The 17,507-nt window shown below is 44.8% G+C and overlaps 1 protein-coding gene across 6 annotated transcripts in view; it reads right to left on the reverse strand.

Annotated features, from left to right (window-relative positions):
• PTPRO (protein tyrosine phosphatase receptor type O) overlaps nucleotides 1-17,507 on the reverse strand; it is a 1,018,456-nt gene that overhangs the window by 28,121 nt on the left and 972,828 nt on the right. For all 6 annotated transcript variants that reach the window (XM_086920999.1, XM_086920983.1, XM_086921017.1 and 3 more), the window contains one exon: nucleotides 5,596-5,731. In XM_086920999.1, coding sequence (XP_086777125.1) covers nucleotides 5,596-5,731 — 136 coding nt within the window. The remainder of the gene's footprint in view (nucleotides 1-5,595; nucleotides 5,732-17,507) is intronic.

Genomic DNA, 17,507 nt, shown 5'->3' on the forward strand with positions numbered 1-17,507 from the left:
CCCCCCCTGCACCGCAGGGTCATGTGTTACACCCCAGTCGGGATCCAAGATAGACTACAAGCGAAGAAGACATGCACAGTATAGCAGAAGCATTTGTCCAAGACATTTTGCTTAAACTTGTGCAACATAACCGAAGGATAGTAGCTCTAATGCAGAGTGCATCATCACTGGGCTAAGTAGACGTTCTGAACTAGTTGACATGCTCTACTCTGGCCGCAACTTCTTTCTGAGCTGTTATGAAGGGGAAACGACCCTTACAATGCAACCTTGAGCACGTGTGCTGTTTCCCCATAAGCTGAACAACGCATGCCTTAACTATGCATATTCCTTAACCACGCATATGGTTGTTTCATACACCTGCTTATTTCTAACATTTTAGAACATTGTCTTTTTTTTGGGAGATTCTCCACTCCTCCAACCCCCTCAACATTAGACATGAAAATCAAGGCATATTTATCACAGCCACCATTTTATTTTTCTCCAAAAGTAAAAATAGATTTTGATGTGGAGAATCCTACGAAATATGATGGTGCCCCTTCACCTTTTATAAAAATAAATGTTAAACCTTTACCGGGGTGGGGATGGACACACAAAATGTTGCTAAATATATTGCTTTGTGGCTGTTCCCAGCCCTCTAATCTTTCTCATTGTGCCACATATCCTTAAACCTCCAACGGAGACAAGCTGCCATACCTGTGAATTTCCCTTAATAAAAAGTTCCTTCTGCTGGCTTAACATTCACAAACTGTGATTTTGTAAACAGCATCTACGAAACTTTACCTGCACACGTTTTTCTTTACACAAATCTAGGCATGCACAAAATATGCGATTTCTGCTCCTATTTACCATGTCTAGATGTTGAAAAAACTGCTGATTACCATGTGGTGCGAATATATGTTCACTGGCTAAAAGGAAAGAGTGAGACTGGACGGCCTATTTAAACATCTGTCAACAATATATCCAGTGAAGGCGCAACCACGTTTACTACGCTTTCTCCACAACCCTGTCTCCACAACGCGGTTCCTTTACAACGCAGTCGTTACAACGACCACGTTGTTACCACGCATACCATAACATCGCAAGCTGTTTCAAGGACTTGCTGTAGGTGGTGCGCCGGTGTTGGATTTAGAATCCAACACCTTCTCTGCTGTTGCACAAACTGGTGTAGGAATCGTAATAATATTATTCCTAAGTCCAGTGCGCCCCCTTCAGCAAGTCAATGCAACAACTTGCAATGTAATGGTTCATGTAGAAACAACCTGGTCGTTGTAACGACCGAGTTGTAGTTGAATGCATTAACAACAACGCATTTGTTGTAAAGAGCTATATTCCCAGTGGAGCAAGCCTTGTTAGGCTCTTCCTCTCACTCCTGCATTACTGACCTTTTTAGGTCGAGCCTAGGCAGAGCATGCGCTGCTGCGAGGCTTGCAGTATTAGAGTATACACTTGAAGCCCCGCCACTCTCCGCCCATATTTTTCATTGATTTGTGTCATTGTCCTTCTTAAATAATGGCTTCTAATTCGTAAATAGGTTTGTTAGTTCCTCCTTAGTACCGCCTTGTCTTCATTTGTTACCTCCCATGTGGACTGGCCGTTTTACTTTGGTTGTTACACAGTACAAGTTATTTAGTCTGTAAGCGAATTTCTCCTACTGCAGGCACGACATGCGCTGCTTCAGCTGGTTTTGAAAGCAGATGGCACACCGTTCTTTAGCTTCAACAATGGTGGCCTGCTGACCGCTCAATATTATTCCTCCTCTCACAGCACAGCGCCCACATTCACATTATCACCCATAACGTCCACACTACCATCGCATGCCACCGGGATCTCAGTTTCTTTTCAAACATAGGTGCTTGCGCACTCAGGTTGGTTGTCGGAGCAGTATTCACCCCTCGGCACCCATAAATTATGGTTAGGTTATGCAAAATGAGCTCTGCATTCCCTCGAGGGAACAAAACAGCTCCCTGCCAAATCTGTTTTTCCACAACTCTCTTTCTGCTGCCAGTACTCAGAGCCCCCGGCAGGACAAATGCTGAGCCTTCCTCTGGTTCTAGTATTCTTGGCAGGGAGCGTGTCCGGCCAATTATGCCTCTCTTTCTGCCTCAGCTTTTGAAAACCAAAACATAAATGAAAAGGCATTGTCATTTTCAATGCCAATAGCTCAAACGCGTAAATACGAGACCTATTGCATTGCAAATGCTTTTTATGGTACCATTTGCTAGGAGAGTGACAGAGCAGTTCACAGTGATTTTAAGTTTGAGTTATGGAAATGCTTTTGGTGTTATGACTGCATATTGTTTGCAGTATTCAGATCATTAGCTTTAAGTTTTGTGTTTTTTCTTTACTTGATGCCAGTAGGCAGTCCTCATTTAGGCTCAGTTGTACCTCAGTAACCCCTTCAGGGCAGATTACGATATCGTTAGGAAGGGCTACGAATGGGATTCGGTATTGCCAAATTTGATTCGGAACCCTTGTTTCCTATCAAATCAGTCACCTTCCCGGACGACCGAGTGTGATGCAAGTAAGCCATCCGCACTGTCTGAATCGGTTCCTAATGGGATTCAGGCAGCCCAAGTCGTTCAGAGCCGAATCGTACAGCCCAATGGAGACGGTTTCCGAACGAGCGAGTACAATGCCCGAGACAAAACGGCTGAGGGAATTGGTCTTTGGGGGCCCGTAGCAGGCCCCCCATCACCCATATGCCCCGGATGGGGCCAGTGGGGGTACCCTAGGGACCCCCAGTCCCAACCAAGCACAGTGTGCAAGCACCATGGGGTGCCCACCACAGGGTGCAGGCTTTTTCCCAACCACCCCTTTTTCCAGTGGGAGCCTGTGTTCTCGCTCGGAACACAAGCTCCCATTAACGTCAATGGGAATCCGACCGAACTGAGTCTTTAAGCATCCAGACATATCATAATCAGTCAGTAGGACTCCCAGAATACGAATTGTTCGGATAGCATTCCTAACCTGATTCAGTGGGAATGCTTTCCTAAGGACATCGTAATCTGCCTCTTAATTTGTGTGTGTGTGTGTGGGGGGGGGGCATGCTAAGGTCTGGGACAGTCACTTAAGTGCACTCCACTTTTTCCTTAATTGCAGCGACATTGGGAAAAAAAGAGATGTGAATGTACACCTTGCTGACTAGTTTTACATTCAATCTCATTTCAGGTCTTGTTGTGTCGTCACAACTGTGTCCTTACCCCAAAACGGATGATTCATTGTCAAGTTACAAAGGCGTGCGAAGGGTTGGTGCAGACCACCTTGACACATCTGAGGTCCAGAAAACTGCTGATTGGGCAAGTTTCACAGGCATTTGTGTTGACCAACCAAAGCAAAATGGCATTTGCACCAACACATCAATGCAGGAACTATACTTTAACTACTGAAACTGGCATTCTGCCCATGTGGGCAAAAATTGGCTAGTCACTAGAACACTGCACATCATCCAGCTCGTGGTTAGCATCCTGCTCATCAGCAAATACCTCACAGAGCTAGGGGGTTTAGATTTTATTTGTAAATAGCTGCATGTGATGAGATGGCATGACTAAAGGATTTACTTCTATAAGAGTATGTGGCTGTGCGGTTTCGTGCGGATATCGTGTGAGTTTCAAGAAGCTCAATAAAATACCCTATTTCGAAGGCGAAAGAAAGTGGAGAACAGAATGTTAACATATATTTACATTTAGGCTCCATTGCACACCCTGTAATGCATTTCAATGTATTTCTGTAATTGTAAAACAGTACATAGACAAGAAGGGAGAGAGTCTCTAATTTCTTTAAAACAGAGCAGATGCACTTTATGACCAGCATGATTCAGCAAATAATTTGTTTAAACATAAGTTTAAAAATGTGATAGCATGCACTGTTTATAAAGATGCTTCTGCTTGGATACTGAGCAAAATATAGTATCAAGAACATCTTATGACCAAAAGATAGTAAGCATTCCACATATTCAGTAGTTCTTGCAGACTGCATTGAGGAAAAGAAATAGCAGAGCAAGACAGTGTCCAACTCTGCTTAGAAGAGCAAGACAGTGTCTCTGCGAGCACCTTTCGGAATCAGTGATAAAAGGCAAGGTGTGATACATGCAGCATAAATATATACAAAGTAAATTTAGTAAAGTTAGTTATTTTGAAAATGAAGGGTTTCTCTGCATACAGTTTTAAACTTAGATTATGCTAACTTTGTGCTATGCAGAGATGTGGCTTGTCCGAAGCAGAGGTAAGTGTACATGGCATAGGAGCAGGCTTTGTAGGTCTAAATATAATGGGTCATTGTTTAGCTAGCAGTCTGTTGATTTCACCTTGTATGTTTTGTTAGTTTTTAATATAGTTTCCTCAGGGGCGTAGCTTGGTCAGCAAGAACCGTGGGGTGATGGGGGTAGAGGGGGTGAGTTTCAGATTTTCCAACAATCAGGTTGGCACATAACCTTTACATACATTATAGGACACGCAGGGTGCCTGAGAGGGGGCTACGGAGTAATAAGAATATTTTGTAAAATATTCATCCTACTGAGGACTTTCAAAACAGAGAGGGCGAGAATGTCTGTGCATTTTTGTCTCTGTGTGTAACAATTCCTGGGGAAATTCTATTGACATCTCTCAATATCTGACTCAAAGCACCTGTACACAACTATTTATCAGGAAATACATTTATTAGGGGGTGTAACACCCCAAACATCCCCCTGAAGCTACACCCCTGAGTTTCCCAAAAGGGGGATGGTTGCCACTAGGATATTGTGCTTCTGTTCTTGGACAAGTCACTGTTGGGATGTAGTTTTGTAGCTCAGAACATTGTTGTTTTTTAGAAGTGCTGATTGTGGACATTTAAGTCTAACACAAAATATGTGATGAAAACAAAACAACAGTATAGCAAAGACATTGCATTTGCTAGTAAGTATTTGGCAGAACCAGATCCCTTTACCATGAGGGTATGCTTTTCTTAAAAATACGTCCTATAGGTTCTTCTTAATTTAACTTGAAGGACCACAAAGCTCCATGTGGTTTTGTGTGTGTGAGTTATGCTCTCGAAAGGCTGAGCTCACTTCCTCTAGCGTGGCTGCCCATGTCAGTGGCAGGTTTATTCAAAGATAAATCCACACAATCCCACATCATCTGAGGGCGGAGTCAAAGGTGTTTACTGAGATGAAGGTTTCAATAGGATACAGGAGATATTGAATTACTTAGGGCTTGGCTGGGATCATAATGTATTTCACAAAGGAGAGTCAGCAGTGGGACAAGGGTACTGGAGTTCACAATTAATTGACTCAGTGGCTTTAGAGAAGAACAACTCTTTCCAAATGATGAACTGTGGAGTGATCACTGAGTGTACCAGGATTGTATCTGTACTCATTCTAAAAATAGAATTTATCTTGCTGGAGAGCCTACGTCACATTGTACAACATAAACACATTATCCTTATCCGTTGTACAGTTGCTGCTTAGATTCGCTTAGACGCCCTCTGGTGCCAGCGGTTTTTATAATGTTATTGTCCCTTATTAGTGTCAATTAAAACTACATATGACCTTCACTGTCAGACAGTGCATTGTTTTCCACTTTCAGATCCATCTCTGCACTCTTAAGGCGCTGTTCTTACCTCTGTCTGCACCATGGACATCCTGTGTGACCGTAGTTCTCCCACAAGTCCTAATATATCTACAAATTCGTGATCACGAATGTGCTGCATTAAACGATCCAGTGCTATAAATGTTCCTGTCCGCCCAACTCCAGCACTGCAAAACACAAGAACGTTGCATTACTCCAGTCTGCATAAATCATACATATCAATTGTGGCCCTTAATGTTCCATATATTTTATGATCGATAATGTTTGAGCCGTATTATAATGGCCAGACACATCCACTTTAAAAGACAAATATTGCTTTGTTACAAATTGTTTATCTTACAATGTCATACACAGGAAATCATAAACTCGACTTCTAAATAAACATTCTGACTCCCAAACTGTTATATGGATATTTGAATTGGAATATTAGAAAATATGTGCTGTATAGCAGGATACCTTAATCCGTATTACCTCTAGTTACAGCCAAGCAGGGCAAAGTAGCCCTGTTTTTAAATATAGTTTCTAATACCTGTGTTCAGCCTGTGTAGGTGTACTCCCAGTTTTTCTGTGACATAGAATATTAAAAGAGGTTTGAGGGCAAATTATTGTCCTCTTTGACCACGGAGAAACTGTGGCCCTGATGCTCCTCAACCTCTCCGTGGCGTTCAGCACAATCCCCCACAACACCCTCATCAATAGACTCTACATCATAGGCATAATGAAAGACACCCTCAAGTGGATTGCCTCCTTCCTCACAGAATGCACACCAAGCATCTGACTGCCTCCCTTCTCCTCTTCACCCAAAGACGACATATGCGGCGTTCCACAAGGATAGTCCCTCAGCCCCACCATATTAAATTTTTACATGACCCCCGAACAGAATTCGTCAGATCTCACAGACTCAAGATAATCTCCTATGCAGATGACACTCAGACACTCACCTGACTCTTTCTCTCACCGAAGACTCCTCCAATGCCAAAACCAACTTCTGCATTGCCATGACCAGAGTAGCCAAATGGATGAGAGACAACTGCCTCCAACTTAACTCTGAGAAAACTGAAGTGCTGTTCTTCAGAAAGAACACCTGTGCATGGGACCACTGCTGATGGCCTGCAGAGCTTGGAACCACCTCTGCATCATCCTCGACATCTACCTGACCATGAAATGACAAGTCGACACAATCGGTTCCTCATGCTTTTACACACTTTGCATGCTCTGCAGAATCTTCAGATGGATCCCAACCAAAACCGGCAAGACCATCACTCATGTCCCTGTCACCAGCAGCCTCGGCTATCGCAACGCCCTCCATGCTGGCATCTCCACACAGCTCTTCAGAGGACTCCAGCCCATACAGAAGGCTGAAGCCAGACTCTTCCTGGACCTCCCCAAACAAACCCACATTGCCCCCCACCTGAGATACATCCACTGGCTCCCGATCTAGAAGAGATGCCAGTTCGAGAGCCTCATTCTGGCCTACAAAGCCCTTCACAACCTCTGACCTACCTACCTCAACCACTGCTTCACTAGCCCTCGCAGATACACCCTGCATCTGCCTCAGCTGCAGCGGTGGCCGCTCCTTCTCCTTCGTTGCTGCCACAACCTGGAATGACCTGCTCCTCCAGCTCCGTACATCCTCCTCGCTGGCAGATTTCAGAGACTCAAGACCTGGCTCTTCAATGAAGACACAGCACCCAGATACCCCTTGGAGTGACAGTGTTGCGCCTTACAAATACTATTTGATTGATTGGTTGATGGTTTTTCAAGTCACACAAGTGTATGGGGCAGTGCTGGGAAGGAGATAAAGGACAGAGCTGATATCCTAAATATTCTGTCATTTTGTAGTTCTAATATATTCAAGGAGTCTTAATCCTGCATTAGTACAGCGTATATTTTATTTCAGTTCTGCAAGGTTCCAAGGTTGGAACCATTGTGTGTACAGAAGACAGCCAACATGTGTTTCGCCACCTATTGCCAGGATTGGAGGTTTCTCAAGGTGTAGGGAGTGGTAATAGGGGTATAATCCTGTGTAGCAACTGGTATATAAATGAATTCTGTATTTCGGAAATGTGTCCTTAAGTATGGTGAAATAAATGCACATATGTGTATCGACTGCGGTTGAGTCCCGAAATCTCTTAACTGGTCTATGTTTGTCATCAAAGCATTTGATTTATTACATTTTTATTAGATAGAATGTTTGTGTTTACGTGACTCTATTCCCTATTTACTTTGACTAGAAGCCTTGGGCCTCATTTATGAGGCTGTGCGTCACTTTTACGCCGCCGGCGCGTCACTTTTTGTGACGCACCAGTGGAGTAAAAAATGCACCTTGTTGCACCATATTTACAAAGTGACACATCTAGGTAGATGCGTCACTTTGTAAACCCCTGCGCCACATTATACCTGCGCCAGGTATAATGTATGCAAGGGGGGCGTATTGACGCAAGGAAGGGTCGTAGAAGTGACGCAGTGAAATCTATGAGATTTCACTGCGTCACTTTTAGGACGCTGTTGCGTCAAAATCTTGCGCCTGCCTCACAGCAGGCGTAAGACTGACGCAGGCCCTTTCACATGGGGCTTGCTCCATGTGAAAGGACGCATTGCTGGAGTTGCGTCACTTTTGTGACACACTCCAGCAATGCGTCACTTTTGCGCTAACAGATACGTCTGAAATACTGACGTATCTGTAGCTCCTTGCGACATGGTGCGTCATACATTAAATATGACGCATCAGGAATGTCGCAAGGAGTGCGCACTGAGAAGTGACGCATCGCTGCTTTCACGCAGCGATGCGTCATTTCTCATAAATGAGGACACAGGTGTTTGGTGCGCAGTCTGAGGGACCTGAGGAAGCCAGTGCACCCTTTTAGTTTCCTCTCCCTAAGCCTATTGCGTTCTGCAGCTTTGCAGCTCCAACAGATTCTTGGAGCCTGTTCCCACTGGCTTCAGATTCTAGATATGACACATGCAGAAGCCAAGGCCAGAATTATGGTAGGGCTAATGTCCAAATTAGAAACACAAACCAGGAATACAAAAATTAAACTAAAAGCTTAATAAATCAAATACCACCCACGTAATTGTCATATAGCAAGATGACATCATAAACCGATCTCATCTGGAATGTATTCCACTCTCTTTTTCTTCTAAAATTAAACTGCAGCTTTAACAAACTAAGGTATTTTATCAATGAGCTTCTTGTAAGGAGATCGGATCACTGGATGAGTTCAACACTTGCCTGGAAGGTAATCCCTCTGCAGCATGTCCAGTGTGACCAACCACCAGCTCTAGCCAACCAAGAACTATTCCGTTGAACTCCTCTGAGGTGCCCCGCCTCCCCCTTAGCGCTGCGGCGGAATAGCCGCCGCAGCGAAGGGGTTAAAGGAGGCCAGCATGAGCAGTTGTGCATCCTAAACAAACCATGTTTGATCCTATGATCCGGTTTGGGGAGTCGTCCACTCCTGCGTATCTCTGGTGGTTGGCAGGGGACAAACTAGTCCCAGAACCGACTCCATATTCCAATGGCCATTATCATCTTTCATAATGTATTTTGTGGCTGCTTTAGAAGTTGATGACGATGGTGCGCGATTGCAACGGCATTGGAGTACCATCTCTGCGAAACAGTGATATAAATCAGGCTGCGGTGCTTCTGTATGTTGATAAGAGCTCACTCTGACATAATCCTCTGATGGCCTGATGGAGTATGGGCCATTGGAGGGTAACATATAATGCTGTCCACCCTTTTTAGAGTGGGTAGACTTTGGTGCGCTGTTTTGCTGCCCATCACTGCCAGGTAGAAGCTAGTGGTGAGAGACAGTAAAAAAATAAAATAATAATAATAATGTCTCCCTCCCCCCAAGCACACACAAAGGGGAGACAACACCCATGGTGTGGGGTTATTTAGAGTTGCCCATGGGGTTAATAGACCACTCTAGGTTTGATGAGCAGAGGTCCCTTGGGAAGGTGGGGACAAAGTCCTCCATCATCTGAACAGAGTCCCTTCCACCTGCCAAACTCTAGATCAGTTTGTGTTTTTGAAAATAAGAGGAATAGAGAATAGGATTTCCTAGGATCAGAGGGCTCCAGGTGTAGAGGAAATTGTTTGTGCTAGGTTTATGCAGTTTTTTTTGTCTGCCTTCAGATATCTTTAGATGTCACATGTCAATACAATCATACAGTATAGAGAGAGTCTTCGGGTTTGTACCCCCAAGACCTTGGCTTGACAGGCTGTCTTTGATGTTTTGATAGCACGTGCATTTTGCAGCTGTTTATATTTTTCACATGAAGAGGTCTGTCTTCGAGATCACATATGGTTTCTGCAGATTCGCTCTTCTTGCTTTGCACAATGATGCACGTGCCACTGAACTAGAGGCGTGGCATTTCCATGCATCATCATCTTCTGGTGCATGCGCATCATTCAAGTGAGTGTATGGCGTTCTGTGATAGAATGTGTTTTCCTATTTTTATAGAACAGTGTTTTTCTTGGACTCTCAAGATGGCTGTTGAGATCCTGATGAGGCTTGAAACACACCGACAATAGTATGGTAGGCATTTTCAAACATGGCCTCGAAACGAAGGCCATAAGCATTGTAATCCTGCTCTGTGTTCGGGAGTGGTGGCAAATCAGGGATTGAAGGGCATGGCACAACTAAGATACTCTCTGACCACAAGACCACACCCTCCTTGAGAAACTGCAACACAGCTGCATGGCTGTCACTGCCCAATCAGCGCAGTGCTTTGCAGAGATGCAAGATGCTGGCAGCAGCGGGTACCTGCCGATGGTTCTTCCATCCACGCACTCACTTTCATCCAGGCACTCAATCACTCATTCATTCCTATTCATCCACTTAATATATTTATTTAATATTTAATGCAGACAAAGACAAACCTCACAGACTCGCTCTTAGCCACCAAAGGAGCTGATTCAAATAGAGGAATACGTTATTCATTTTCAGCAAATACACTCTACCACGAATCGAAATAAATAAAGAAGTAGTAATGTCTTATTCATTTGAGGCGCTCTTTCCTTTGATTTTTCGAGATATACATGGACCGAAGTTCTTTCCATCACATGTGGCCTGTTTAGCCAATTTTGTTCTTCGTGGATCGGTAGAACGCATACATCCCATCTATGTATTTTCATCTATATGTTACGTGCTCCATTTAAGTGCTTGGGGCCTCATTTATGAAAAGTGACGCATCGCTGCGTGAAAACAGCGATGCGTCACTTTTCACTGCGCACTCCTTGCGACACCAATGATGCGTCATATTTAATGTATGACGCATCATGTCGCAAGGACTTACAGATACGTCAGTATTTCTGACGCATCTGTAAGCGCAAAAGTGACGCATTGCTGGAGTGTGTCACAAAAGTGACGCAACTCCAGCAATGCGTCCTTTCACATGGGGAAAGCCCCATGTGAAAGGGCTTGCGTCAGTCTTACACCTGCTGTGAGGCAGCGGCAAGATTTTGACGCAACCGCATCCTAAAAGTGACGCAGTGAAATCTCATAGATTTCACTGCGTCACTATTACGAGGCTTTTTGCGGGGGAACGCCCCCTTTGCATACATTATACCTAACGCAGGTATAATGTGGCGCAGGGGTTTAAAAAGTGACGCATCTACCTAGATGCGTCACTTTTTAAATATGGCGCAACAAGGCGCATGTTTTACGCTGCCGATGCGTCACAAAAAGTGACGCATCCGCAGCGCAAAACTGACGCAAGGCCTCATAAATGAGGCCCTCGGTCTTTTATTTTCGCGTATTTCTCTGATCTCCTCCTATCATCAAACACTTGCACTTTACACGTATGCCCCATTATTATTATCTGAACCGTTCTCTACAGTCTGTCATGCTTAAGGCCCTTCGACAGTAAGTTAAATAAGAAACATTATTAAGACCTCGGGAAGTTACTAACTGTTTCACGTAAGACCCCCTTCATATCAGTTACTCCGATTCCAGAACTTGATAATTTAAATATGCCCTTCAGTTGCAGTATAATCGACTCTAATTCGTTTTTCTCTGACTGCACACGCCAAAGCGCCACTACTGGTGGGCGGTTTTCGTAACGTGATTACAGTCCTGAAGAAAACCTTTGCCAAGTCCTGAAAAGCTGAGCAAATGGATGATTCACAGAACACAGGGTATGAGAAAGACAAAGAGCAGCTCAGTGGCAACACACCAACAAACTGCGCTCTGGAAGGAGGGTATGGAAAGTGCAGCCAACACAACCCAGTCCGAAAAAGGGACTGCTTTGTTTCTTGCACAAAGGCGGTAGACTAAGAATAAATAAAGGAAAAGGTGAAAAAACATGATGTTAAGACTAACGTCTTTACGTTTTAAGGTAAACTGATAACAGCTTGAGGCTACAGTGGCATTATGGTGCGACGATTAAACAATAGAGGATTTATTTTTTGCAGTCTCGCCATAGACAGATACAGCTGTCTGACTAAGCCAGCATTGTACACAATACTACACACAGCAGCTGCTCATGATTCTATGCCTTTCTTTTCAATATAAATGTGTTGCTTTTTATTAAGAGTTTTCCTCCTCTTTCTGTGAATGCCCCTCTCATGGATGGATTGTTCACCCTAGTATTTGACTGGCTAGTGTCTAATTGTTCATCCTAGTGTTTGACTGGCTAGTGTCTAGACTTCCACTGCTGATGTCATGGACCTAGCTTTTTGTTTTTTTAAGTCGAGCCTGAGCCAGCGCCAAGCACTGCTCTGGGGATGATCTTTGGTAGTTCAGTACGGGAGAGAAGCCCTGCCCATATTTTTCATTGGCTTGTGTCTTTGTCCTACGTAAATGCTGTCTTCTGATTCATTATGAGGCTTGTTAGTCCCTCCTTGTCATTTGTATCCTCCCATGGCTACTGGCCCCTTTACTTGGTTGTTACACAGTATGTGTACTATTTCATTTATTGACTTTCTCCTACGTTAGGCACCACAATCTGCTTTGCTTACCTTTAAAGCAGCCAAGACAATGGCCGCAGTGGTGGTAAGATGTAGGGGAGAACAAACACTGGGAAAAAGAAGCAGGGAGGGCCTTTGACGCAGGGCCGCAGGGGGGAGAGAGAAGTTGCCTCTGTGACATTCTGCTCAGTTCAAGTGCAGGGCGCCCTGCTCGCCGGAGGCTGCTGCCGCCCTTTATTTATTTAATAATACAGCCACTTTCACTTTTGACATGGTGCCTTTATTTATTTATTAATACCACCGCTTTCACTTGTCACGGGGCACCTTTATTTATTTACTTAATAATAGCGCCACTTTCACTTTTGGCCAAGCACATTTTTTATTTCAGCACACCTTCTCCATCGTTATGGTTACTACGTGATGTCACTCTAAGAGCACAGCTCTGGGCACGGCTGTCATTGTAAACCTCTCTTCCATCCTTCCTAGTCCCTGACCGTGGCTGACCCAGAAGCTGCTTGCAGCTCAGTTGCTTGTGTGAAGCCAAGCCTGATCGAAGCATCTGCGCGCTCTTGAGTTTGTGCGCATGCAGTCGAGGTCGTGGGCTCGCGGCCAGCATGTTCCTGCTCCAGTACACCGGTCAACATGCACTTTACGACCACTAGGCACCTTTCATTGGTCTTGCATCCACTGGTGAGGAGATGCCCGTCTGGTAATGGAGTGGGAGGACGGGGCAAGATAATGCATAACCGTGCTCCCTCTGTTGCAAGGGGGATACTCTCAGCCCCAAGCCAGCCTTCACGGCCCAGTGCTCACCCCCGCCTCTAGACATGCTTCCTCCTGCGCTCCTCTGTGATTAGATCTGTGCATCTCAGGCAGCGACTGCACCTTGTTACTGTCCTAGGCTTCGCTACGGCATAGCGCTTTCAGTGAAATCCACTTCAAACTGTGTGATCTTTTTCTAACGCGTGTTCATGTAATAATTTGTCTCCGAGAGTTGCTTAGAAAAAGGTGTTTGAATGTTCAATTTAACTTCAAGTAGTATAAACTCTCCCTTTCTCCAATGAATACTTGAAAATTTGCTGTATTATGAATATGGGTGGAATAGATACGCAGATCACTTTAGCACTACCAGCATTTATTTAGTGGTGAATGATTTTGTACTAAAGTTGTCTTAACTGATCTTGAAAGGCAGAAAGAACTTTTATTTTTGTTCCGTTTCTCCATATACTTTATTTGCTTTTGAATTTTGGTACCATTATCCACCCAGAAACGCTTGAAATCTACATTGGACTATGACTGCAGGGCGCCAGGTGTACCTCTGCTGGGAGTTGTGCATTGTCGCTTGTGTGCGGACAGTACAATAGAAATGTCCGTTGTTGGTGTGCCTGATTTTACAGACGTTGGAGGGATGCTGCATTTCTCCCCCCACTCCAGAAATATTGTGCGTATGTGACGGAAGATGTCCATCGTGCGGGCACTTAAGTCTTGGTGGCCTGGATAGCATTGACCCCTTTTACGCTAAGGTCCTTCGGCTGTTCACATGTCATTGTAGCTCCAATCTTGTATCGAGTGGCTGTACTGTACTCATATAGGCCAGGAGGATTCAACACTTCCTGCTTTCGGGACGCTGATGGCTGGAGAGGATCTCAAGCTGGAAGGAACTAACCCTCTGTAAACTGTTTGGTTTGATGGATCGGATGTAGACCTACACTCCGTAACCTTGTGTACTGGTTTACTTCAGGACGGAGGGTATCTGTAGTTGTGAAGAGGAGTGGGTATGGGTGCTGCAGCCTGGTGAGATCTTTACAGACCTGGCTGCACCGCTGCATGTATTTGTTTCACTTGTCCATGGTCTGTCTGTGTCAATGCCTGGCTTCGACTTTCGTCGCACTTCTTCCACAGTGGTAGGAAAGCTCTCAGTGTCCCCAGGCACGGGTCCCTGGTGAAGTCCGTACGGTGGATGTGACATGTTTTTAATATTCTGCCGCCGGAGGCATGGCAGACCTGTGCATGGCCTAGGTGCGCGAGTGCTGTGTGCAATTAAAGACAGTGCAAGCCTCTGACAGGAGCCTGAGTGCACGCACTCTAACCTATTTTGTTCCCATAAAAGGGACAGTGCATCACACCATTCTATCTTTCTTAAAACCACCTCTTTGAATGCTGGAGCTTTTCTATAATGATTTTGATCTTTCTTACCTGAAGTATGGAGTCAGTGAAATTACTACTTCTCTGTCACCTAGAGGCTTTACTGAGATTGTTTTTTTAGGTTTGCCCTTTGAGACAGCTTGCCACCTTATCACAAGCCTACCAAGTGACATTATGTCATTAGGGACAACATGTTCTTGCCATGCGCTCTTTCCTTACATGGCATTTTTTCAGCTGTTAGCCTTATTGTTATCTTGAAATAAACTCAAACTACAACTCCCAGAATGCAGTTTTGATGAGAAACGGTGCTCCTCCTTAACTCACGATGCCTATGGCTGGTATGTAGATGGTTCATTTGGTCGTATTAGCTCCCTCTTTTGCATTATAAAGGTGCCTACTTACAGCAGCTGGTAGTGGAACTGGGCAGTCAGGGAGAGCAGGGGCAGTTAAGGGTGACAGTAGCTGGCAGTGGGACAGTGAGTGACAGAGAGTATGGGCAGGATAGGGGTCCCTGGAGGTGCTTACTGTAGATAGGATTGCCAAGTGGACAGTGGCTTGCAGTGAGGTAGGAAAGTAGTGGCGAGCAAAAACAGAGACAGGTTGGGGGTCCCACGTGGTGGTTATAGTAGGGGGCAGTGAGATTGGACAGTGGAGACAGGTCAGATGGAGGCGGCCCCTGTTGCTCTTGCTGTGTCAGAGAAGCAGGGCAGTGAGAACTACCAGAGACAGGCCAAATGAGATCCCAATGTACACCTAGTGACAGACTGTGGTACTGCAACCTTTTACTGGGTAGTGCACAGTGCAAGAATTAATGTTGCTTTTCCCACAATAATGTGCTGCATAGCTAAATACTTATAAGGTTCCAAAGGCGAGACCGATTGCATTGCAAATGGTTGTCTTAAATGTCATTCCTTGTTTTTTTAGCACTCCAAGGAAGTGCATGTCTTCGTTTTCAGAGCACACTCATGCTCTTTACTTTGATCCCCCAGGCTCAACCCATCCCATCACCTTTGCCCTTTCCCGGTGCGCCTCTGCAGCACACTAGGTGCTGAATGGTGGCATAACATTTTGTCCTTCCTCCCATGATATTTTAAAGTGCTCTGATAACCCTTGGGATCTTGTTCGCGCAATATACAACTTTATAAATAAAATAAATGTGCTAGATGATCTCTTTACACTGCGACTCCACTCCCAACATTCCGCCCAAGGCTCCTCCATGGCATGCCCAGCCTTGCTGATGCAGCGGGTGTTGTCCCATTGCGCTTTCCGCTACTGCGCGTCTCAATGGTGCTAGCCATGATTGGCGAAACCAATTGAGGTAACGATGCCATGTTAAAGTATGGAAAGCAATGTTTTCGTAGCCTTCTATAGTTTCAACATGGTTGCTTGGGCCTTTGCAAAGCGTATCATGTTGCTTGTGCAACATTTGCAAAGCAAGACTGATTGTCTTTGCCAACGTTTGTTTAGGTCTCTTTACTAACAGCGCTAGCTGTCTAAGAAACTTAATGTAATCAATACTATAAGAAGAACACAGAAAGAGTGGACTTCGGCAGAGCCTCTCTTAGAAATGGGGGTCTCTATTTGGTAGAGGTATGCACCTTTGTCTAAGTAGGGACCCTTGCTTCTAGTCAGGGTAAGGGGATAACACATTTTAGATAATACTTGCTCTCCCCTAAGTAGCTTGGCATGCCAAGTAGACAGGCTTATCCCAAATGTGTGTAAAGTATTTGTACCACAAATGGACACAACACCAGTTTAGAAAAGTAAAGTATCTTTATCTAAACCAAACAAGGCCAAAAGACACAAAGCCAACATACAGATTCCAAAATATGACTTTTAAAGTTAATACTGCAAACATACATCTCAGAAAAACATACAGCTCCAACTGGGGCTATTATGATGTCATGCCGGACCTAAATCTAAAATACACTACCCAGTGCTTAATTTGAGCAGGTGCTTTCAGGTGCTCAACACCTGCACTTCTTTCACAGAGCCGGGGCTACAATTTCTGAACCTGCAGGTGGTGGTCTCAATATTAATTGTTCAATTCAAAATAAAAAGAATAACATACATAATATGGTGACTGGCTGGTTAATGTTCCTAGGCAGGCCGGCATATGCCTGTCCAGGTAGGCATGATTGTGTATCACCACGTTAGTGATGATGTCATCACGCTGATCACAAATCCAAGAAGTCATCGACAAACTATGGCTTGCATTCTATTCCCCTGGTCTGCCGCACCCTGCCACTGCCTGAGCCTAAACCCCCCATTGAATAATTGTAGCTGGGGGCTGGCTCATGACGGAGTTGAGGCAAGGAAGCTACAAGAGCGCATTTGGAACTTGGGAGTGAGGGCTCTTGAGGAAGAATAAATTAAAGTAAGTGTGGACTTTCCACTTGTTGCTTAGCCAGAGTAGCATATCCGGAAGCCCTACATTGCTGCTATCCTCAATGTGCTTGATGCGGCTGTGGCCCAACACAACTTTTGTGCGCCATGGCGTCACCAGTAGAATCTGTGCACTGCACCCCAGCATGGTAATTGCTGAGCGTGAGCGAGTCCAGTAGGCCCCACAGCCAAACTTACCGGCATTGGCAGCATTACTGCTGCGGACAATGCCTGTGCTGTAGCAGACAGGATCACAGCAAGCTGAGCAGTGGATGCCGATACCTTCGCCATCCCTGGACCTACTAATTACAGGCAGCACTAGAAGTGACATGACCTGCTGTGCTCATGCAGCCACCTGTTCCGCAATAAACCCAGTTATACCACACTGATTAATATATGTGAAAAAGCATTTACATTTTGTTTTTGTAATCAGTGTAGGTATGAAAACAGGAAAATGCAAAGTTTAAAATAGCAGAGACATGTACAGGCTGACGACAGGGGTC

This window comes from Lissotriton vulgaris, chromosome 1_1 (assembly GCF_964263255.1).
Source record: "Lissotriton vulgaris chromosome 1_1, aLisVul1.2, whole genome shotgun sequence".
In the NCBI taxonomy this organism is placed as follows: domain Eukaryota; kingdom Metazoa; phylum Chordata; class Amphibia; order Caudata; family Salamandridae; genus Lissotriton; species Lissotriton vulgaris.